The sequence below is a fragment of the Pongo pygmaeus genome, chromosome 20 (assembly GCF_028885625.2).
Source record: "Pongo pygmaeus isolate AG05252 chromosome 20, NHGRI_mPonPyg2-v2.0_pri, whole genome shotgun sequence".
Lineage (NCBI taxonomy): Eukaryota > Metazoa > Chordata > Mammalia > Primates > Hominidae > Pongo > Pongo pygmaeus.
This window is the reverse complement of record NC_072393.2, coordinates 64,565,135-64,588,043: the sequence shown is the minus strand read 5'-3', so window position 1 is coordinate 64,588,043 and position 22,909 is coordinate 64,565,135. Positions and strand designations below refer to the sequence as shown.

The following is a 22,909-nucleotide window of genomic DNA, read 5'->3' as shown; positions in this document are numbered from 1 at the left end:
ATTGGCTCTCATAGCTCATGAATAATTATAACTTAATTGGAAAATAGAAAAGAATCCAACTTTGTTAAGGGTTAAGAGAACTTGTCAGGATTTTCTTTTCTTGCTCCTTACCAGAAATACTGCACAAGCAGTTTTGGGGGGCCATCTCCCAGACTAGCCAGGGAATAGCTTTCATGAAGCAAAACTTTCCTGGTGAGATTACCTGTCGGTTCCATACCTTGTTTCCTTTGTACACATGAGGAAACTGAGGATGTTAATATGACCCCGGATTAAAACACACTCATCATTAGTCAGGCATGGTGACAAGCGCCTGTAATCCCAGCTACTCAGGAGGCTGAGGCAGGAGAATCGCTTGAACCCGGGAGGCGGAGGTTGCAGTGAGCCGAGATCGCACCACTGCACTCCAGCCTGGTTGACAGAGCAAGATCCTGTCTCAAAAATAAATAAATTAATTAATTAAATAAAATAAATAAATAAAATAATTAAATAAAATAAGTAAAACACACTCATCCAGGGCCAGTCATGATGGCTCATGCCTGTAATTCCAACACTTTGGGAGCATGAGGCAGGCAGATTGCTTGAGTCCAGGAGTTCAAGAGCAGCCTGGACAACATAGTGAGACCCCGTCTCCACACAAAAAAGAAATACACACTCATCGCTGTCAGGTTCCAGCTCTCTCAAGGGAAACAGGCCCACAGGCAAGGAGCTAAGAAACACGGCCAGAGGTAGCAAGTGGACACCAAGGGCTGTGGGAATGCAAAGAGGAAAGAGTGAGTGAAATGGTGCAGCTGCTTTGGAAAACAATCTGACGGTTCCTCAGAAAGTTAAACATAGAGTTACTGTATGACCCAGCAATTCCACTCCTAGATATACATGCAAGAGAACTGAAAACACATGTACACACAAAAACCTGCACACTAATGTTCTTAGCAGCACCATTCATAAGAGCCAGAAGGTGGAAACAACCCAAATGTCCACTAACCAATAAATGGATGAACAAAATGTGGTCTATCTGTACAATTAAATATTTTTCAGCAACAAAAAAGAATGAAGTCACTCTGGGAGGCCAAGGGGGCGGATCATGAGGTCAAGGGATCGAGGCCATCCTGGCCAACATGGTGAAACCCCGTCTCTACTAAAAATACAAAAATTTAGCTGGGCATGGTGGCGGATGCCTGTGATCCCGGCTACTCATGAGACTGAGGCAGGAGAATGGTGTGAACCCCGGAGGCGGAGTTTGCAGTGAGCTGAGATCGTGCCACTGCACTCCAGCCTGGGCTACAGACCGAGGCTGTCTCAAAAAAAAAAAAAAAAAGAAAAAGAAAAGAAAAAGAAAAAAGAGTGAAGTTCCTACGCACACTACAATATAAACAAACTGCAAAACATGCTAAGAGCAAGAAGCCAGACACATATTGTATGATTATGTTCTTAAAAAATGGCCAGAATAGGAACTGTATAGATGGAGAAAGTAGATTGGTGGTTCCAGGAGCTGGGGCAGTGGGAGGGGGAAGACTGCTTGTGGGTACGAGGTTTCTTTATGGGGAATGAAAATGTTAGAGGCCAGGCACAGTGGCTCATGCCTGTAATCCCAGCACTTTAGGAGGCTGAGGCAGGTGAATCACTTGAACTCAGGAATTTGAGAACAGCCTGGGCAACATGGCAAAACCCCGTCTCACAAAAAGTACAAAAATTAGTGGGGCATGGTGGCATAAGCCTGTAGTCTCAGCTACTTGGGAGGCTGAGGTGAGAGAGGATGACTTGAGCCCAGGAGGTGGAGGTTGCAGTGAGCCAGGATTGTGCCACTGCCCTCCAGCCTGGGCAACAGAGCCAGACTCGGTCTTAAAAAAAAAAAAAAAAAAAAAAGAAGAGAAAAAATAAAATGTTAGAAAATTTGATAGTGGTGATGGTTGTAAACTTTGTGAATATACTAAAAACCACTAAATTGCATATTTTTTTTTAAATTTTTTTTGAGACAGAGTCTCCCTCACTCTGTCACCCAGGCTGGAGTGCAGTGGCACGATCTCGACTCACTGCAACCTCTGCCTTCCAGATTCTGTTTTTTTGTTTTTTTTTGTGACGGAGTCTCGCTCTGTTGCCCAGGCTGGAGTGCAGTGGCGCGATCTTGGCTCACTGCAAGCTCCGCCTCCTGGGTTCACACCATTCTCCCACTTCAGCCTCCTGAGTAGCTGGGACTACTGGCACCTGCCACCATGCCTGGCTAATTCTTTTGTATTTTTAATAGAGACGGGGTTTCACCTTGTTAGCCAGGATGGTCTCGATCTCCTGACCTCATGATCCTCCCACCTTGGCCTCCTAAAGTGCTGGGATTACAGGCGTGAGCCACCACGCCTGGCCCTCTGCCTTCCAGGTTCAAGCAATTCTCCTGCCTCAGCCTCCCAAGTAGCTGGGATTACAGGCATCCGCCACCACGCCCAGCTAATTTTTATATTTTTAGTGGAGACAGGGTTTCACCACATTGGCCAGTCTGGTCTTGAACTCCTGACCTCAAGTGATCCGCCCGCCTCAGCCTCCCAAAGTGCTGGGATTACAGATGTGAGCCACCACTCCTGGCCTGAATTGCATACTTTAAAAGAGTGAACTTTGCACTATATGAAATAAATCTCAGTCAAGCTGTTAAAAAAAAAAATAGTCTGGGCCAGGCGTGGTAACTCACACTTGTAATCCCAGCACTTTGGGAGGCTCAGGAGGGTGGATCACGGGGTCAGGAGATCGAGACCATCCTGGCCAACATGGTGAAACCCCCTCTCTACTAAAAATACAAAAAATTAGCTGGGCGTGGTGGCGGGCACCTGTAGTCCCAGCTACTCGGGAGGCTGAGGCAGGAGAATCGCTTGAACCCGGGAGTCAGAGGTTACAGTGAGCCGAGATTGAGCCACTGCACTCCAGCCTGGTGACAGAGTGAGACTCCGTCTCAAAAAAAAAAAAAAAAAAAGAAAAAAATTAGTCTATCTTGAGGATGAACTGAACTCAGACTCAGGTCTTCTAACCCTTCCTTTCAGTTTCCATCTTTCCTAAATTAAATTTTAAAAATTAAAACAGACAATGTGAGAAGGGAAAAGTGGGTGTCTATATTAGAAATTGGGACAGTGCAAAGCATTTCTCAAGCTGACAGCTTGGTCCTGCCTGCACAGTGCAGCCAGGAGGAATCACACATGGGATGGGCAGCCTCGGGGGCACAGGACAGAGCGGCCAGGGTGCTGTACCAAGGCACCACTCCCAGGGCCTGGACAGGCCTCCATGTCCCTCCCTGCAACCTCAATCCTTGAGGCAAGAGCCATGCCCAGTCCCTGAGGCCCTGAGATCAAATCCTAACTAGGGAGACACTAATCTGCAAGACTACAGTTTTAGTCAGCTGGTCTGCCACAGATTGTGTGGCCTAAACAACAAACATGTATTTCCCACAGTTCTGGAAGTTGGAAGTCTAGGATCAGGGTGCCAGTATGGCTGGGTTCTCCTGAGCACCATTATTCCTGAGAGAGAGGAGAGAGAGAGGAAGCTCTTTCCTGTCTCTTCTTGTTAGGACACTAATCCCATGCATGAGGGCTCTATCCTCATGACCTAATCACCTCCAGAAGGCCTGTTTCTAAATACCATCACATCAGGAGTTGGAGCTTGGATACATGAATTGACGGCGGGGAGTTGGGGACATACATTCAATCCATAGCAACTGCTTTTAAAAACATTTTACTATGCCACAAATATTTGTTGGGCAGCATGTTCCTATGATTGACAATGTGGTAAAGCATGTGTGGATATTTCTCAGCGATGATCGCGACTTCTAGGGAACCTCTCTAGAAGGCACAGTGTGCTTTAGGGGAGACACCAACCCCAAGAATATCTCTGCCAGTGCCACCTGGTTTTGCCCACAATTCAAAGCTTTCCTGGGAGCTGGGTGAGGGGCAATGGAACCAGCAGAGGCAGGGGTAAAATCTATTCCTTCACTGATAATTCTCAGAGCAATTCTATTCCAGGGTCCTAAATCAGATGAGGTGCCCAAGCCGGGCGCGGTGGCTCATGCCTGTAATCCCAGCACTTTGGGAGGCAGAGGCGGGTGGATCACCTGAGGTCAGGAGTTCTGGATGAGCAGCCCAGAGAGAGGGAAAACAGGGAGGAGGCTCCTGCATGCCTTGGTGCTTCTGGAATCCACCAGGGACTATAGACTGTGTGTGGTCCTCTAGGCGATGGTAGCCAGCATGGTTCATGCTCCAGTTCTAGTTCTGCTGGGAACATGCCATGCTATACCTAGCCTCCAGCGTGAACAGACTGGGCTGCTTTGTAGCAAGTATCAAGTGAACAAGGAAGGGAAGAACATGGATCTTTGTGGGCAGATGTCTATTAGCAAAAACTGCAATGGGAGGCAGAATTATAAAATGGCCCCAAGATTCTCACCCCTCGGTGCACTCAGTTGCCTAATTTCCTTCCATTGAGTGGGGGCTGTGAATCTGACAGACGTCACTCTTGTGATTAGGCAAAGGCGATAAGATACTCCCCCACTTCACTGTTCTATAAGACTGCCTCAGCACACGGGAGGGAGATCCTCCTGCTGTGAGAGGGCCACGCCACGGGCCCCTAGCAGCTGAGATGGCCCCCAGCAACAGCCGACAAGAAACTGGGAACCTCAGAGCTCTTTCCTTTAGCTGCCACTGCGGCAGAAGCCATGAGTATGCTCAGGCTTCAGAAGAGGCTCACCTCTCATGTCCTTTGCTGTAGCAAGGAGAAGGTCTAATTGCACCCCAAGGAGACCAATGAAATCACCAATGCCAACTCCCATCAGCAGATCCAGAAGCTGATCAAAGATAAGCTGAACATCCACAAGCCTGTGACTGTCCATTCCTGGGCTTGTTGCTGGAAAAACGCCTTGGCCTGCTGGAAGGGTGAGTACATGGACATAGGTAAGCTAAAGGGTATGGCCAATGCCTGAATGCCAGAGAAGGTAACCTGGATGAGGAGAATGAGGATTCTGCACGGGCTGCTCGGAAGATCCCATGAAGTTAAGAAGATTGACCACCAAATGTATCCTAGCTTGTACCTGAAGGTGAAAGGAAATGTGTTCAAAACAGATTCTCATGGAGCACATCCACGAGCTGAAGGCAGAAAAGGCCCAAAAGAAGCTCCTGGCTGCCCAGGCTGAGGCCCACAGGTCTGAGAACAAGCAAGCACACAAGTGGCTGAAGAGCACACCCAGGCCAAGAAGGAGGTGATATCAAGACTTTGTCCAAGGCGGAAGAGAGAGGCAATAAAAGCTCCCCCTTTCTTGTCTGTACATACTGGCCTCCGTGATTACATAGATCAGCCATTAAAATAAAACAAGACGGCCGGGCACAGTGTCTTATGCCTATGATCCCAGCACTTTGGAAAGCCGAGGCGGGCGGATCACGAGGTCAGGAGTTTGAGACCAGCCTGACCAACACTGAGGAACCCCATCTCTATTAAAAACACAAAAATTAGCCAGGCTTGGTGGTGCATGCCTGTAATCCCAGCTACTCAGGTGGCTGAGACAGGAGAATGTCTTGAACCCAGGAGGCGGAGGTTGCGGTGAGCCGAGATCGCGCCATTGCACTCCAGCCTGGGCAACAAGAGCAAAACTCCATCTCAAAAAAAAAAAAAAAAAAAAAGCAGGAACCTCATTCTTGCAACAAGACACTGAATTTTGCCAACAACTATGTGAGTTTGAAAGAAGGCTCCGAGCCTTGGAAGAAATTGCAGGCTTGGTCAACACCTTGATTACAGCCTTGTGAGAGTCAGGCTCTCAGAAGACCAAGAGACTTGGCTAAGCTATCTTTAGGCAATTGTGAGATAATAAGTGGGTATTGTTTTAAACCAATAGCTTTGCGGTAACTTATTACACAAGAGTAGAAAACTAATACACCTGCTTGGTCAGGCACAGTGGCTCACACCTGTAATCCCAGCACTTTGGGAGGCTGAGGTGGGCAGATCACTTGAACTCAGGAGTTTGAGACCAGCCTGGGCAACATAGACCCCCATCTCTACAAAAAAAATACAAAACTTAGCCAGGCATAGTGTGCACCTGTAGTCCCAGCTACTCTGGAGGCTGAGATGGAAGGATCGCTTGAGCTCGGGTGGTTGAGGTTGTACTGAGCTTTGACTGCACCACTGCACTCCAGCCTGAGTGACAGAGTGAGACCCTGTCTCAAAAAAAAAAAAAAAAAAAAAAAAAAAAAAAAAGAAAAGCAAAGAAAGTCATAGAGCTGGAATCACACTATGTAGCCTTTTCAGAATGGCTTCTTTGCTTATTAATACACATTGAAATTTCCTCCATGTCTCTGACAAAGATTTTTCACATCCTACTTTATGATAGTACATAAATAATGGAAAACAACATTTTGTTTTGTATTAGGAAAATAAACATGTACTGATTTGAGATTTGGTGGGTTTTTTCCCCCAGTCGAAACTCAAAAATCCTGCAGATTTAGCAGATTCAGAAGGGATCCCTATTAATTGTGTGAAAGTTAATCATATGAATTGGGTCATTCTTGTCATACCCACCTAAAACAGAGTTGAAAGAGCTGTGGAAAAAAAAGCACTCAGGGCATATAACACTGATCCAAAAATGTAATTCTCTGGAAGCCTGGCTGCTGAAACTCTCTGCTGTAACTTGAAACAAGTTTTATTTAATGGCTGCTGAAAGGACACACTGCAACTCTAAAACTAGTTTTGTAACTGAACAGCCTAGCCTGAAAATGCACTTTAAAAGTTTTTTTGCTTTTTCTCATTTTTCCCTAGTCTTGTGATATAACCTTGAACCTTACTGCAGAATCTTTTCTTCTCGTTAGTCTTAAAATACAGCCATGAAAGTTACTTTCTTTGAAACACCATGTCCACCGCTTCTCACCATACACTCCCTTAGACCATGCACATTTGTCTAATTGTATGCTAGTATCTAATTATGTGCTTACTTAGAAGTTCCTGGGGATAATCTTGAAACAGACTTGGTAGGCATAGGGACCTATCTGCAAAATTCCAGAGATTACTTCAAGGCAGTTAGTCAACCACCAGGCCGTTATTGAGATGCAGCTAGCCCACACTCCAGGTGGACCATGGCTTGAGACAGCCACCAGAACAAGACACGCAGACCTAGTACTCAGCACCCCTCCTGCGCACCTCCCAGTCCAAGTTCACATCCTTGGACTCAAAAGCTCCGTTTTGAGCGAAACTCCGTCTCAAAAAACAGACAAAAACCAAAACAAAGGAGTTCTGTGAGACCTGCACTTTTTTTACCATCCGATATTTCCCAAACACGATTCTGCCACCATTTTTGAATGACTACATAGTCATTATAATGGCAGCAGTGGCTGATCTGGAGGGGCCGCTGTGATGATGCCGGCTGCAAATGGGGAGGCAAGGCCAGGGCTGCATGCTCCGTGGAGCCCATGGGGGCTGGGAACAGGTGATCCCAGTGGGAGCCTCGAGCCATACCGAGTTGTCAGGACGGGAGCCCTGTGCTCCCAGGCGCAGCTGCAGCCACCTAGTCGTGGCTCCAGACAGGGCATCTCTGCACTCTTGGGGACCTGGGAAGCACCCTTTTCCCACAGGCCCAGAAGTGCCTGCTCCCACTTCCTGGCCTCTCCCCACTCTCAGCACCTGCTCCACGGCAGAGCAAAGTTGTGGACGTGTCAAGATAGCCAAACCTGGGAGCTATCACAACCCAGCCAAATGTGTGTGCACTCGGGGCAGTGATGACATGCCAGCCCCCCACCATCTTGACCTCCTCCAGAAACTGCTTCTGAGACTGAAACTTTGGGCACCAAGAAGCATGGGAAGGAGGCCGGGTGGAGGGAGGGGGGCGGCTGAGGGTGGCTCGGGGCAGGCCTGCGGGCAACCTTCAGCATGGACAGCCTGGGCGTCATGGACAGCATGTTGATGGCCATGAGAGGCAGACAGGTTCCTGGGTGGGAAGGGGTGGGTTTTCTGTGAAACCCCACCTTCAAGCCACGGATGGCCTGAAGCCTGGAAGCCACGCTGCCAGTTCCAGGTGGAGTCTGTGACACAGAGAGAGAAATTCCTTGATGCCTTTCGGCCAATGGTATGGTGTTTTTCCCAGGCCCGCCCATGACTGCCCATGGGCCAATCAGCATGCACTTCCTCCCACCCATGGACCAATGAGCACACATTTTCTCCATTCTGAGCCCATAAAAAATCTGTAGACTCAGCCAGACTCAGACACTGGAGACTATCTGTATGCAGGTGTGAGCTACTCGCTTCAGGTTTCCTCTCCACTGAGGGCTGTTGGGTTGTCCAATAAAACCCTTCTCTGCCTTGCTCACCCTCCAGTTGTCTGCATAACCTCATTCTTCCTGGACGTGGGATAAGAACTTGGGGGACAAGAACTTGGGACCTAACGAACAGCAGGAGAGAAAGGGGCTGTAACACATTCCTGGCTGAGTAGCCATGCTCCTGGGCTGCATGCGTGAAAAATGGCTACTCTTCTGGAGGCCCAGACTTTGGGATTCCCCGAGCCAGAGCTGTAACACTATAGCCCTCCTGCCCTCAGCCAGCACTGGGTGGCCGCCCCCCACGATGGGAAGCAGCAGCGGGTCAGAGCAGAGCAGCGGGACTCAAAGAGCTATATCACAAACAAGCTGAAAACACACCCCACCCAAAACACACCTCCCTGCTTGCCAGGCTGCAAGCAACGGGAAGGAGAGAAGAGCTGTGGCTCTTCCGGGAGCCCAGACCTCGAGACTCCGGAGCCAGGGCTGTGACACGCTGCAGCATCCTCTTTGGGGCTCTGCTGTTCTTGGTGTCTCCGAGCTTTCCGGCGCCACCACTTTTCCCTCGTCTAGATGCTGGTGCCTGCAGCAGAAGCCGCCTGCAGTATGTCTGGTCCAGTCGCAGCCTTGCAAGGAGCTGGCGCCTGTGCCAGCGCCTGGAGCTGCCTGCCCCGCCGCAGCAGCCAGCGTGCCTGGCTGTGTGCACCGGCCGGACCCTTCACTTGCTCGCTCACACACCCCTTTCGGCTCCGCGCCTGGCTCGCCCTTGGTAGGTGTGGGATCCAGGTGCAGCCTGCTGGGCCGAGTGGGTGGAACAAGCCCAGCGGGTGTGAGCAAAACTCAAGCAGAGGCGCGACCACAGAGGTTTCTGGCTGGCGAAGCGACACCCATTATTAGTAGCTTTCTGTAATTTGTATTTTACAATTCTTTTTCTGATATCGTATCAATTTTTTATGCAGAACAGCCCTATAATAATAGGGCAAAGGGCCGGGCACAGTGATTCACGCCTGTAATCCCAGCACTTTGGGAGGCCGAGGCGGGTGGATCACCTGAGGTCAGGAGTTCGAGACCAGCCTGGCCAATATGGCGAAACTCTATCTCTACTAGAAATACAAATACAAAAAAAAAAAAAAAAAAAATTAGCCGTGCATGGTGGCGGGCGCCTGTAATTCCAGCTACTTGGGAAGCTGAGGCAGGAGAATCGCTTGAACACGGGAGACGGAGGTTGTGGTGAGCCGAGATCGCACCATTGCACTCCTGGGGGCAAAGATAATCATTTCAGGGATGAGAAGAGATCTTGAATTTAAGATACTCCCTACATTTGGGATTCAGAACACCCTTTGTTCCACCTGTTAATGCTCTAGCTAGCCATCGTACCTTTTCAAAATACCATTCCTTTTGTTGTTCTCTTGATGTCAAATTATTAAAAGGAAGTGAATATAAAGGCATGGAGAAAGTGAGATTAGACACATACAAGTGTTGCTTAGTGAATTGGACACAATGTTTGACTATACAGGCACGAGAGGGACCCAGAGACAGGGATCTACTTATGTCCTGCTGCTACAGGGTGCCTCCGCATCCCACCTTCATCCTCTTTGTCATGAACCTGTGTGGAGTGTTTTTTTTCTTGTCCCTAATCAAACATACAGAGACTGAGAAAACTGACTCCAGTGCTTGAGTGTATGCGTTTGAATTGCAACATAATCTTTTTTTTTTTTTGAGACGGTGGCTCGCTCTGTCCCCCAGGCTGGAGTGCAGTGGCGCGATCTCGGCTCACTGCAAGCTCCGCCTCCCAGGTTCAAGCCATTCTCCTGCCTCAGCCTCCGGAGTAGCTGGGGACTACAGGCGCCCGCCACCACACCCAGCTAATTTTTTTTTTTTTTTTTGGTATTTTTTGTACTTTAGAGACGGGGTTTCGCTGGGTTAGCCAGGATGGTCTCGATCTCCTGACCTCGTGATCCGCCCGCCTCGGCCTCCCAAAGTGCTGGGATTACAGGCGTGAGCCACCGCGCCCGGCCGCAACATAGTCATTTTTATTTGCTTTCTCAACCAGTGGATATATTTTGTGACTGATTGACTGTATGTAATAATATGTGCATCTGGATATGTGCCCCTGGGAACACATGAAATGACACGTCTCCAAACAAATAAACACTCGCAGACAGCAATCGGTAGAAACCTGGGTACGTCTCCTCTAAGAAAGAGCGAAGACCCGCCTCCGCCCCAACCTGGAGTGTCCATTTCCCAGCGCCCCCTACAGGGATTTGGCCTTTACTTCCGGAAGGCGGTGGAGGCGACCCTCACTCTCCCGCCGTGCGCCTGTGGGAACTACAACATTACCCAGAATGGCCTGCGTTGGGCGACGGCGACCTTCAGCCAATGAGGCCTCCGAAAGGTGGTGTTTCCGTAAGCGCACGCGCGGTCGCGGCGGGACTTCCGTTGTCCTCCTTGTGGCGGTCGTTTTGGCATTTGTCTGGACTGTTTACTTGGTAGAAAGCCCCGGAGCGCTGGGTCAGCATCATCCGTGACTGACTGAGAAGTTGCGAGAGGAGTCTTCCCCGCTGCACAGAGGCGTGGCTGAGGCTCGGCGGCGCCCAGGGCACTCCGGCCCGGCCCGGCCCAGCCCGGAATAAGGACATCCTCTCTGGCCCCGCTCCGCCCACAGAGTCAGATGGCGGCGGCCGAGCTGACGGCTCCGGCCCAGGTATGTGCCGCGTCCTCTGGGCCTTCCCCGCCCTCCCCACGGGAGTCCTAGCACCCCCGAGGGCGCCTGCTCGCGGCCCTGCAGCCCAGGACAGGACATGGGGGCTCGCCGGAGGGGCTCCCGTTTCCAACACCTGGTGTGCTAGGGAAGGGAGGGCGCGACTGGCAAGGAGCCCCTGATGAGAGGCGCCACCGAGCCCTGGGGCACAGAGGTGACACAGCCAGTGCGATGGCACCCGGCTCCAAGGCCAGGCATGGGGCTACAGGGTGGCTTGAGCCCATCTAATACCGCCATAGATGCTCTTCTCTGAGGCCTGGCTCTTTCCACGTTTCCCTTGGCTGTAAAGGGTTATGAAACCTACGCCAGGAAGGGGAGGGTTTCCCAGTCTCCTCACTAGCCCTAACTCCCACCCACAGGTTCTCTGGGTTGTGGAGTGCCGTTCCCCCAGCCCTTAGTTCTGAAGACCTTGGGTGAACCCCAAGCCCAGGGTCCTATGTCCATGTTAGCCGGTATATAGAGTTGTTCCAATTTCTGGCAGCCAATGTGAACAGGTGTGGAAAGTTTTTCCAGAAAGGTACAAGATGTGCAAATGCTTAGGTGCAGTACGGAGCTGGGAGCATTTATGAAGCCACAAGTCTCCTTGCTTTCTGGTGGGAAACAAAGAACAGGAGGATAGGCGTCAGGGATGCAGTGGCTGCCTGAGAAGTTGAGTGTGTTTTCAGGAGGTAATAGCAAGTTTGAATCAGAAAAAAAGAGGTAATTTGCCAAGGTCTTCACAGGCTTCATCTGTGTGCACAGTGGGGCACAAACTGGGGGGTTGAGGGAGGAGGAAGGAAAATCAGGGTAGACTAGTCCAAGTGAGGGTTACTGGCCCAGGATCGTGGTTTAGGAGACGTGGTTAGATTCCGGATGTGTGGTTTCAAAAGGGACAACTAAATTACATAATGTAGGTGGTGAGGGAGTGAAACAGAGGGTTCAGAGAAGACCCCAGGGTTTTTGGTATTAGCAGCTGTAGGGAAAGAAGTTTCATCAACTAAGATGAACATATTGGCAATAGGAGTAATATTTACTAGGGATATCAGGTTTGTTTATGCCATGCTAAGAGTCAGATCTTTCAGAGCCTACTAAATGGAGGCGTTAAGTGGGCAGATGAACGTGCAGGTCTTGAAATCTAGGGAGTGGTTCAGGGTGCAGATATTCAAGATGTGGCTGTTGTGTGCACCAAGTGAGTGAGCTGTGGGTCACAGTCAGGTGGGGCAAGCTCCAGGTTTTGGTTGTAAAGCTGTTAGTGGGCCAAGACGGGGAGGAGGATGATAGAGTAAGTGGTCATGAAGGCAAGGTATGTACAAGACAGTGTAGTTTGGCAGTGGCCAGGGCTCCCAAGAGAAGAATGGACATGAGATGGATGCAAACGCATAGGACACTCAGGCCAAAACTCGTGCTTATTCACCACTTTGTAGGTATCCAGGATTTTGTGATAACTTGATGGGGCCTGGGTGTTTCATTCAGGCTGGAAGATTAAGTTAGTGTCATGTGGTCATTTGTGAGAGTCATTGTGTGTGAGATGAGCGACCAGTGAGGCTGGGATTTAAATGAGCTTTAGGTGGATATATGACTGCCAAGGGGATGGTAAGTGCAGCACAGAAGTGGAATAGGGCCATGGTTATCTGTGATTCACCTGTGGTTCTGTGTGGCTACGTTTGAGGCAAGGAATACAGCCTGGCAGGGAGGTCTTCAAAGAAATTTTTGAGGCTGCTTCCACTAGTGTAAGCCATGGGAAGTCTGGGATTTTGGATCCTGTTTATATCCACACTCTGGATGCTGCCTGCCAAGTTGTGGTATAAGGCCAGAAATTAAGGCCCAGTATGATATGTCGCCTTGACATCTGATGAAAACAATACAGCCTTAGATGGCCTGAGAACAAATTCCCCTTCCCACTTTGCTCCCATGAATAAGCTGTCTTAGCCAAATGAACCCTTCTTATCCAGGGAACCAGAACAGTTCCTGCTTATTACTTTGTAGTGGGTTCCAGTTCCCTATCAATTTTTTGAGTTATTCAAACAAGCCAGTCCCCTCCTCTGGGGACCAGTGGAGCTTCTCCATCTTGATGCTACAAAACTTACATTCTACAGCACCTGGTTGTTACTCTTTTCTGGAGTACTACCTCCGTATGGCCCTGTGTGGAGTGTGGTATTCTTTCACAGGCTATGAGTATTTGTCTTTAATTAATAAACTGTTCAGCCAGGCGTGGTGGCTCATGCGTGTAATCCCAGCACTTTGGGAGGCCGAGGCGGGGAGCTCACAAGGTCAGGAGATCAAGACCATCCTGGCTAACATGGTGAAACCCCTTCTCTACTAAAAATATAAAAAATTAGCCAGGTGTGATGGTGGGTGCCTGTAGTCCCAGCTACTTGGGAGGCTAAGGCAGGAGAATAGCATGAACCCGGGAGGTAGAGCTTGCCCCACTGCACTCCAGCCTGGGCAACAAAGCAAGACTCCGTCTCAAAAAAAAAAAAATTAATAAACTGTTGATCTCATTTGTCCAATGTCACGTGTCTTGTATTTGGCTGTTGGTTATCCATTCTTTTTTTTTTTTTTTTTTTTTTCCTTTGAGACGCAGTCTTGCTGTGTCACCCACGCTGGAGTGCAGTGGCGTGATCTCGGCTCATTGCAGCCTCCACCTCTCCACCTCTCCACCTCCTGGGTTCTAGTGATTCTCCTGCCTCAGCCTCCCGAGTAGCTGGTACTATAGCCGCGTGCCACCACGCCTGGCTAATCTTTTGTATTTTTAGTAGAGATGGGATTTCACCCTGTTAGCCAGGATGGTCTCGATCTCCTGACCTTGTGATCCGCCCACCTTGGCCTCCCAAAGTGCTGGGATTGCAGGCATGAGCCACTGCGCCCGGCCCAGGTTATCCACTCTTTCACGCAGGTAGCATGTGGGGAGGCCAGGATTTGCCTGTGGTATAGGACGTAGTGGTCGTCATGGTCATGTGGCAGTGGGATCTGGAGACCTGAGGTATGTGCAGTGTAATGAAAGATATGCACTTGGAGAGGGAGTGTGCCTGATGGCCCCAGTGTCCTGGTTGAGACTTACATGACCTTGGTCATATGAGAGGAATGCTTGTCAGGAAGGAGTGGTTGCCCTTATGCCACACCCACAGCTTAGATACATGTATTTGGTCACCTGCCTCTTGTTACTGATGGCTGCAACCGGTGACCAAGAGCCCCATTAGGAGACAACAGCATCAGTTGACTGCTTTCTCCTCTGAGTTGGGGAGCTTGGAAAGAGGATGAGCATGGGGTAAATGTGTGAGGGGAAGGATTATGGATCCTGAGAGGAGAAACCATTTGTGGTTTCATCTGTCCCCATCCTGGCAGGGCATTGTGACCTTTGAGGACGTGGCTGTGTACTTCTCCTGGAAGGAATGGGGTCTTCTTGATGAGGCTCAGAAATGCCTATACCACGATGTGATGCTGGAGAACTTGACACTTACAACCTCCCTGGGTAAGGTCCTCACACCCACCTCTATGCCCCGAGCTAGTCTTTGCTCTTACCCTTTCCCCAGGGTCAGATGTGTCTTCACAAGAGGACTATTGACACAGCTTCCTGTTCCTGGGTAGGTGCTGCGGTTGGTAGGGCTAAGGTTGTATGTTGCCTGCTTTTCTCCTTGAGCAAGCAACACCTGCTTCCCTTTCATGTGGAAAGATTCAGAGTCAGGCTTCTTATAGTCGGCCTCATGGATCTCACCTTGTTTGCCTCTCCCTGGCCAGGTGACATTGTCCAGATCTGAGGCTCCTCAAGACCCAGGTTCTACTTCCTTCCTCTAGGGGACACTTCCTCATGCCTGCCTCTGCCAGCAATTATTATCACTGACATTGTCACCACTTATGTGGACTACGAGTGGCTCTTACAAAATCCTCCTCTGAATTTCTCCTTGTATTATTTTTTTTTCCTGTAGGCTATCATGTGCAGAGTCATTCTGGGCTGGTCTTGGGTGCTTGCATATTCCAAGTTCCATGTTCTTGATCATAGGGGTCAGATGGACAGGCCCTGTGGTTCTGAGGATGGCTGTGATTCCCCACAGCAAGATAGACTCAGAGGGAGCCTGGCCCTAGGGACTAACACCTAAAGGAGGACATTCTATCAGGGTTATGTTCACATCATACCAGAAACATATCCTGTTTGACTAATATTTTGGTGCTAATGACATTTGGGGCCAAACCTCATTACTGTCTTTTCTTTCCCATTCTTGATACTTAGCCTGCTTGTCAGCTCTCCACCTGGTTACTACGTCTCTTACTTCCAGCCTGGGGTTAATCCCCACATCTCTGGACTCCATGTCTCACCCATTTTTCTCACTGCCTTATCTGCAGTGCTCTCCAGTGTTGGCCTCTACATAATATGTTATGAGGTGTCCACGTATGTCAGCTGCTATTTTGTTGTCACATTTTCTTGGGCCTGGACACATGCCTGTACACAATGCATGTGTTAGCAGGAGAGCAGATCTCACTGAAAATTGTTCTAGAGGAATGAGTTGTATATCCTGCCTCTTCTCCATGTTTCTCATCCCATGGCTGTGTTTTTTAACTCATGAGCCCTTCCCAGTTCTGTGATCTTTAGAGGCCCAGTTCTGCTAGGCAGCCCTATCTTCAGCTTGAACCCAACACCTTTGTCCTGAAAACAACCCCATGGACTCAGTTCCTGGGTTCATTGGATGCACATTTGTCTATGGGCTACCTCCACTCCACTAAAGTCAGCATGCTCCTCACCAGCATTTTCTTTCTTTCAGGTGGTTCTGGAGCAGGGGATGAGGAGGCATGTTATCAGCAGAGCACTTCTCCACAGCGGATGTCACAGGTTAGGATTCCTAAGGCCCTTCCTTCTCCCCAGAAGACCAGCCCGTGTGAGATATGTGGCCCAGTCTTGAGAGAGATTTTGCACTTGGTTGAACACCAGGGAACACACCATGGTCAGAAACTGTATACAGACGGGGCATGTAGGAAACAATTACAATTTACTGCATACCTTCATCAGCACCAGAAGCAGCATGTTGGACAGAAACACTTCAGAAGCAATGGGGGCAGAGACATGTTTTTGAGCAGCTGCACATTTGAAGTATCTGGGAAGCCCTTCACTTGTAAGGAGGTTGGGAAGGATTTCCTGGTGAGATCAAGATTTCTTCAGCAACAGGCTGCCCACACCAGAAAGAAGTCAAACAGAACCAAGAGTGCAGTGGCCTTTCACAGTGTAAAAAATCATTACAACTGGGGAGAATGTGTGAAAGCTTTCAGCTACAAACATGTACGAGTTCAGCACCAGGGAGACCTCATTAGGGAAAGATCTTACATGTGCAGTGAATGTGGGAAATCTTTTAGCACAAGCTGTAGCCTCAGTGATCATTTGAGAGTTCACACTTCAGAAAAACCTTATACATGTGGGGAATGTGGGAAATCCTATAGGCAAAGCTCTAGCCTTATTACGCACCGAAGAATTCACACTGGAGTAAGACCTCATCAATGTGATGAATGTGGAAAATTATTTAACAGGAAGTATGACCTTCTTATACATCAGAGAGTTCATACTGGAGAAAGGCCTTACAAGTGCAGTGAATGTGGGAAATCCTTTAGCCATAGCTCTAGCCTCATTACACACCAGAGAATTCATACTGGAATGAGGCCTTATGAGTGCAATGAATGTGGGAAATCTTTTATCCATAGTTCTAGCCTTATTACACACCAGAGAGTTCACACTGGTACAAGGCCTTATATGTGCAGTGAATGTGGGAAATCCTTTAGCCAGAGCTGTCACCTCGTTAAACACCGGAGACTTCACATTGGAGAAGGGCCTTATGAGTGTAGTGAATGTGGGAAATTGTTTACTTATAGATCTCGTTTCTTCCAACACCAGAGAGTTCATACTGGAGTAAGATCTCATGAATGTCATGAATGTGGAAAATTATTTAGCAGGAAATTTGACCTCATTGTACATGAGAGAGTTCACACAGGAGAAAGGCCGTATGAGTGCAGTGAATGTGGAAAATCCTTTACCTGTAAATCCTACCTCATCTCACACTGGAAAGTTCATACTGGAGCAAGGCCTTATGAATGTGGGGAATGTGGGAAATCATTTACCCATAGCTCTACACTCCTTCAACACCAGAGAGTTCACACTGGAGAAAGGCCTTATGAGTGCAGTGAATGTGGGAAGTTTTTTAGCCAGAGTTCCAGCCTCATTAGACATAGGAGAAGTCACACTGGAGAAAGGCCTTATGAGTGCAGTGAGTGTTGGAAATCCTTTAGTAACCACTCTAGCCTTGTTAAACACCGAAGAGTTCATACCGGAGAAAGGCCTTATGAATGCAGTGAATGTGGAAAATCCTTTAGCCAGAGCTCTAACCTCACTAATCACCAGCGAATTCACAGTGGGGAAAGGCCTTATGAGTGTAGTGACTGTGGAAAATTTTTTACCTTCAACTCCAACCTCCTAAAACATCAGAATGTTCACAAGGGATAAAGGTTAGGTAACACACATAGGGCTGTTATGGACTGAGAAATGTCCCTGCAAAATTCATAGACATAAATAAATAAATATGTATTTTCAATAACCATGCTTTATATTTAGTATATGTTCTCTGAATTTTGTTTTATACAAATAAGTTTATATGTGTACATACTACTTTGTCTCTCATATCCACACATAAAACCAAATGGTTTCTTTTTTAAAAAAGTTATTTGTTTTTAAATGGACAAGTTATAATTGTACATGTTCCTGGAGTACATAGTGATGTTTTCATACCTATAATTTAGAGTGATCAGAGTAATTAGCACATCCATCACCTCAAACATTCATCATTCCTTTATATTGGGAACAGTCAGTCTCAATTGCCATTCTCCTCCTAACAACTTGAAATTATATATTATTAACTTTAGTTCTCCTGTAGTGGTATAGAACACGAGAACTTATTCCTCCTGTCTAGTTGTAATTTTGTAGCTTTTAACCAATCTTTGTCTATTCCTGCCTACCCACTACCCTTCCCAGCCTCTAGTATCCTCTGTTCTACTTTTTACTTCTAAGAGATCAACTTTTTTTGTGTGTGGGGGTGTGGGGGTGGGGGACAGTCTTGCTTTGTCTCCCAGGCTTTTTTTTTTTTTTTTTTTTTTTTTGAGATGGAGTTTCACTCTTTTTGCCCAGGCTGGAGTGCAATGGCATGATCTTGGCCCACCGCAGCCTCTGCCTCCCAGGTTCAAGAGATTCTCCTGCCTCAGCCTCCTGAGTAGCTGGGATTACAGGCATGCACCACCACCCCGGCTAATTTTGTATTTTTAGTAGAGACAGGGTTTCTCCATGTTGGTCAGGCTAGTCTTGAACTCCCGACCTCAGGTGATCCACCCGCCTTGGCCTCCCGAAGTGCTGGGATTACAGGCGTGAGCCACCGCACCCGGCTTTTTTTTTTTTTTTTTTTAAAGCTTCCGCATATGAGTGGGAATGTGCATGTTTATGTTCCTGGCTTATTTCACTTAAATAATGTCCTCCATTTCCATCCATGTTGCCTCAGGTGACAGGATTTCATTCTGTTCTTTGAATAGTATTCCTTTGTGTGTATAAACCACATTTTCTTTATCCATTTATCTGTTGTTGGACATCTAGGTTGATTCCATATTTTGGCTATTGTGAATAGTGCTGCAGTAAATGGGGGTGTAGATGAGTCTCCAATGTGCTGATTTTCTTTCCTTTGGATAAATTCCCAGTAGGGGGATTGCTGGATGATATGGTAGTTGTGTTTGTAGTTTTTTTTGTTTTGTTTTGTTTTTTGAGACAGAGTCTCATTCTGTTGTCCAGGCTGGAGTGCAGTGCTGTGATCTCGGCTCACTGCAACCTCCGCCTCCTGGGTTCAAGCGATTCTCCTGCCTCAGCCTCCTGAGTAGCTGGGATTACAGGTGCGTGCTACCACCCCGGCTAATTTTTGTATTTTTAGAAGAGACGGGGTTTCACCATGTTGGTCAGGCTGTTCTTGAACTCCTGACCTCGTGATCCGCCTGCCTCAGCCTCCCAAAGTGCTGGGATTACAGGCCTGAGCCATCGCGCCCGGCATATTTGTAGTTTTTAGAGGGACCTCAATACTGTTCTCCATAATGGCTATACTAGTTTGCATTTGCACCACCAGTGTCTGAGTTCCCTTTTCTTGTATTTTGTTGGGGGTTTTTTTTTTTTTTTGAGATGGAGTCTTTCTCTGTCGCCCAGGCTGGAGTACAGTGGCGTGATCTTGGCTCACTGCAACCTCCATCTCCCAGGTTCAAGCTCTTCTCCCTCAGTCTCCTGAGTAGCTGGGATTATAGGCACGCACCGCCATGCCTGGCTAATTTTTGCATTTTTAGTAGAGACAGGGTTTCACCACGTTGGTCAGGCAGTCTCGAACTCCTGAGCTCGTGATCCACCCAGCTCGGCATCCCAAAGTGCTGGGATTACAGGTGTGAGCCACCACGCCTGGCCATGAGTTCCCTTTTCTCTCCATCCTTGCCAGCATCTGTTTTTGTCTTTTTGATAATAATTATCCTAAACGGGGAGAGTGATACCTCATTGCGATTTTGATTTGCATTTCCCAGATAGTGATGAGTGTGTTTTAATATATTTTTTGACCGTTTGTATGTTGTCTTTTGAAAAATGCCTATTCAGGTCGTTTGACATTTTTAAATTGGATTGTTTGAGGGTTTCTTTGCTGTTGAAATACTTCAGTTGCTTGTGTATTGTATTCTGGCTTTATTTTTTTTTGAAACGGAGTTGCTCTGTTGTCCACACTGGGGTGCAGTAGCACGATTTCAGCTCACTGCAACCTCTGCCTCCCGGCTTCAAGCAATTCTCCTGCCTCAGCATCCCGAGTAGCTGGGATTACAGATGTGTGCCACCACACCCAGCTAATTTTTGTATTTTTAGTAGAGACGGGTTTTTGCCATGTTGGCTAGGCTGGTCTCAAACTCCTGACCTCAAGTGATCTGCCCACCTTAGGCTCCCAAAGTGCTGGGATTACAGGCATGGCCACTGCATCTGGCCTCTTTCTGATTCTTGACATTTTCCTTACACTGTCACTGAGTGGGTTCTACATCAGAAAAAGAAGAATAGACCAGGTGTAGTGGCCGAATCCTATAATGCCAGCACTTAGGGAGGCCGAGGCGGGAGGATTGCTTGAACTGAGGAGTTTGATACCAGCCTGGGCAACATAGCAAAACCACATCTCTACAAAAAATACAAAAATTAGCCGGTTGTGGTGGTGCATGCCTATAGTCCCAATTACTCTTGAAGGCTGAGATGGGAGGATCACTTGAACCTGAGAGGTTGAGACTGCAGTGAGCCTTGATCATGCCACTGCACTTCAGCCTTGGCAACAGACTGAGACGCTGTCTCAAAAAGGGGAAAAAAATAGAATGTGGAAATAAGCAGATTTCAAATGGGAGGTGAAAAAGAAGCTTTTCATTGTTCAAACCATATTGCTAAGTGAGAAAAAGTACAGATCTGTATAGAATCTATGACTTTTTTTTCCTATAAGATGAAAAACTTGTAACATAATTGACACACAGAATAATGAGCAAAGGGAGACACAATTCTATAAGGATAATACTATACTGCAGGTTTCACCTTCTGTTTTTACTTATTCATTAAATTATTTATTTAGAGACAGAGTCTTGCTCTGCTGCCCAGGCTGGCCTCAAACTCCTTTGCTGAAGTGATCCTCCCTCTAAGCCTCCCAAGTAGGTAGGTGAACAGGCACAACTTTTCTCCACCTTGGTATTGTTCAATGTTTTTAATAAAGAAAAAAAAATCTCATTTTAATGACAAAACCAACAAGGGGGCCGTTTATAATCACATGCTGACCTTAATTCCATCTCTTCTTAGACATCACTGTTAAAACTTCTGGGCCGGGCGAGGTGGCTCACGCCTGTAGTCCCAGCACTTCGAGAGGCCACCTCGGGTGGATCACCTGAGGTGAGGAGTTTGCGGCCAGCCTGGCCAAAATGGTGAAACCTTGTCTCTACTAAAAATACAAAAATTAGCTGAGTGTGGTGGCGGGCACCTGTAATCCCAGCTACTTGAGAGGCTGAGGCAGGAGAATGAATTGCTTGACCCAGGAGGAGGAGGTTGCAGTGAGCTGAAACTGCGCCATTGTACTCCAGCCTGGGCAACAAGAGTGAAACTCCTTCTCAAAACAAAAAACAAAAAAAAAAACCCTGTAAAGTCAGCTGGGAGCAGTGACTTATGCCTATAATGTCAGCATTTTGGGAGAACGAGGCAGGCAGATCAGAGGTCAAGAGTTCGAGACCAGTCTGGCCAACATGGTGAAACCTTGTCTCTACTAAAAATACAAACAGCTGGGCGTGGTGGCAGGCATCTGCTATCCCAGCTACTTGGGAGACTAAGGCAGGAGAATCGCTTGAACCCGGGAGGTGGAGGTTGCAGTGAGCCGAGATGGCGCCACTGCACTCCACTCTGGGACAGAACGAGACTTTGTCTCAAAAAAAAAAAAAAAAAAGAAAGAAAAAGAAAACTTCTGTGAAGTGTAAATTTTTTTCACCATCCACTCATGTTTCAATAGAGCTATTTCTGTCATCGCATTTATTAGATAGTCGTTGGTAATAAGTTTCTGTAACTGGCATTTCACCTCTTTTTCTGGTGTCATATTAGTTCCTCATGCAGAACACTCCCCGCTGTCACAAGAGAAACGAATGATAATCACTTCCCAGGAAAGATACAAGCTTGATTATTTAACATACGCCCAGTGTCTCCGGGTGGAGATTATCACCACCATTACCAATACCAAGCTGAGATTTCTCTCATCATTCTTTACCTGAGACTGACTTCAAGTTCCTAAAATGAGTTGAAAATATAAGTTAGAATACCAAGTAAGGGATATTACATGAATAAATGTTTTGCTCAATGAACTGGACACAATAATTGACTATATAAGCAGGAGAGTTGTTTTTCCGTGGGAATGACTGATTCACCTTTGTACTCTTGCTTTAGCCTCTCCTCTATCTTCCTTGACATGGTCCTATCTGGATTAGTGCTCTTGTCCCTGGCAGACTGAAAAACCAACTCTAATGCCTCAGAGTGAGGCAGGAGAATAGGGAATTAGGGTAACCAAGGATGAAGGCAGAAGCAAAAGAACAGCAGGTGCAGCTAGTTCTAGGCAGGATGAGGCAGCACACAGGCCACATCCTCACTCCTGTGGTAACAAGACAGAAGTCTCCACTTCAGCCCCTGATTGGTTGTGCACCAACCCTTCATAGGATGGGAGGCCTTTAAAGAGCTCTTGGGGTATTATAAAATTCTAGCTTATTAATGGCAAAACCGGCAATTACTTTTGCACCAACCTAATAAAACCCTAAAAAACATTGTAATTGGGGTTCTTGAGCCGCTTGGTCGCCTGCTCCCACACCTACATTCCACTTCTGTGGAGTGTACTTTCACTTCAATAAATCTGCGCTTTCATTGGTCCGTTCTTTCGTTGCTTTTTTTGTGTGTTTTGTTCACTTCTTTGTTCAATGCGTCAACAACTGGACAACTCACAGTCAAGACATTCTATCCGGTAACAAGAATGCATTCATGTGAATTATAACACAGTAATGTTTATCAGCCTCTGCTTCCAGTGCAGGCATTTTGTGTCTAAACGATTGTATAAAGTGATACACGAATTTGGATTTGTAGCCTTTGGGGGCATTCACAATATTTTTAGCGCCTGGGAGCTTGAATTTACAAAAATGTGAATTAATATTTTTGCAAACACTTGGGTGGTCAGTTACAAACAGGGATTCCCCAGGAATCTCAATATGGCCTCTAAGGAGGGGCCAGACCATCCTCTGCCCTAAAAGGATGCGAGCTTTAATGAACCCCCTGAGGTGGAGCTGGGACTTCCCTGCAGAAGCGCCTTTGGGAAGCGGCAGCTTTACTACCTTGGAA

General features: G+C 47.6%; 2 protein-coding genes across 3 annotated transcripts in view; both read left to right on the top strand.

The window, feature by feature from the left end:
- The first annotated feature begins 10,676 nt into the window (after positions 1-10,676).
- On the top strand, positions 10,677-22,444 carry ZNF256 (zinc finger protein 256). Its single transcript, XM_054464448.2, has 3 exons — positions 10,677-10,956; positions 14,338-14,464; positions 15,750-22,444. The coding sequence occupies exons 1-3, from the start codon at positions 10,924-10,926 to the stop codon at positions 17,471-17,473; spliced, it is 1,884 nt and encodes a 627-aa protein (XP_054320423.1). The 5' UTR covers positions 10,677-10,923; the 3' UTR covers positions 17,474-22,444.
- LOC129020304 (zinc finger protein 418-like) overlaps positions 15,750-22,909 on the top strand; it is a 35,320-nt gene continuing 28,160 nt past the window's right edge. For both annotated transcript variants that reach the window (XM_054464445.2, XM_063658571.1), the window contains exon 1: positions 15,750-15,817. The gene's annotated coding sequence lies outside the window, so the exon portion shown is untranslated. The remainder of the gene's footprint in view (positions 15,818-22,909) is intronic.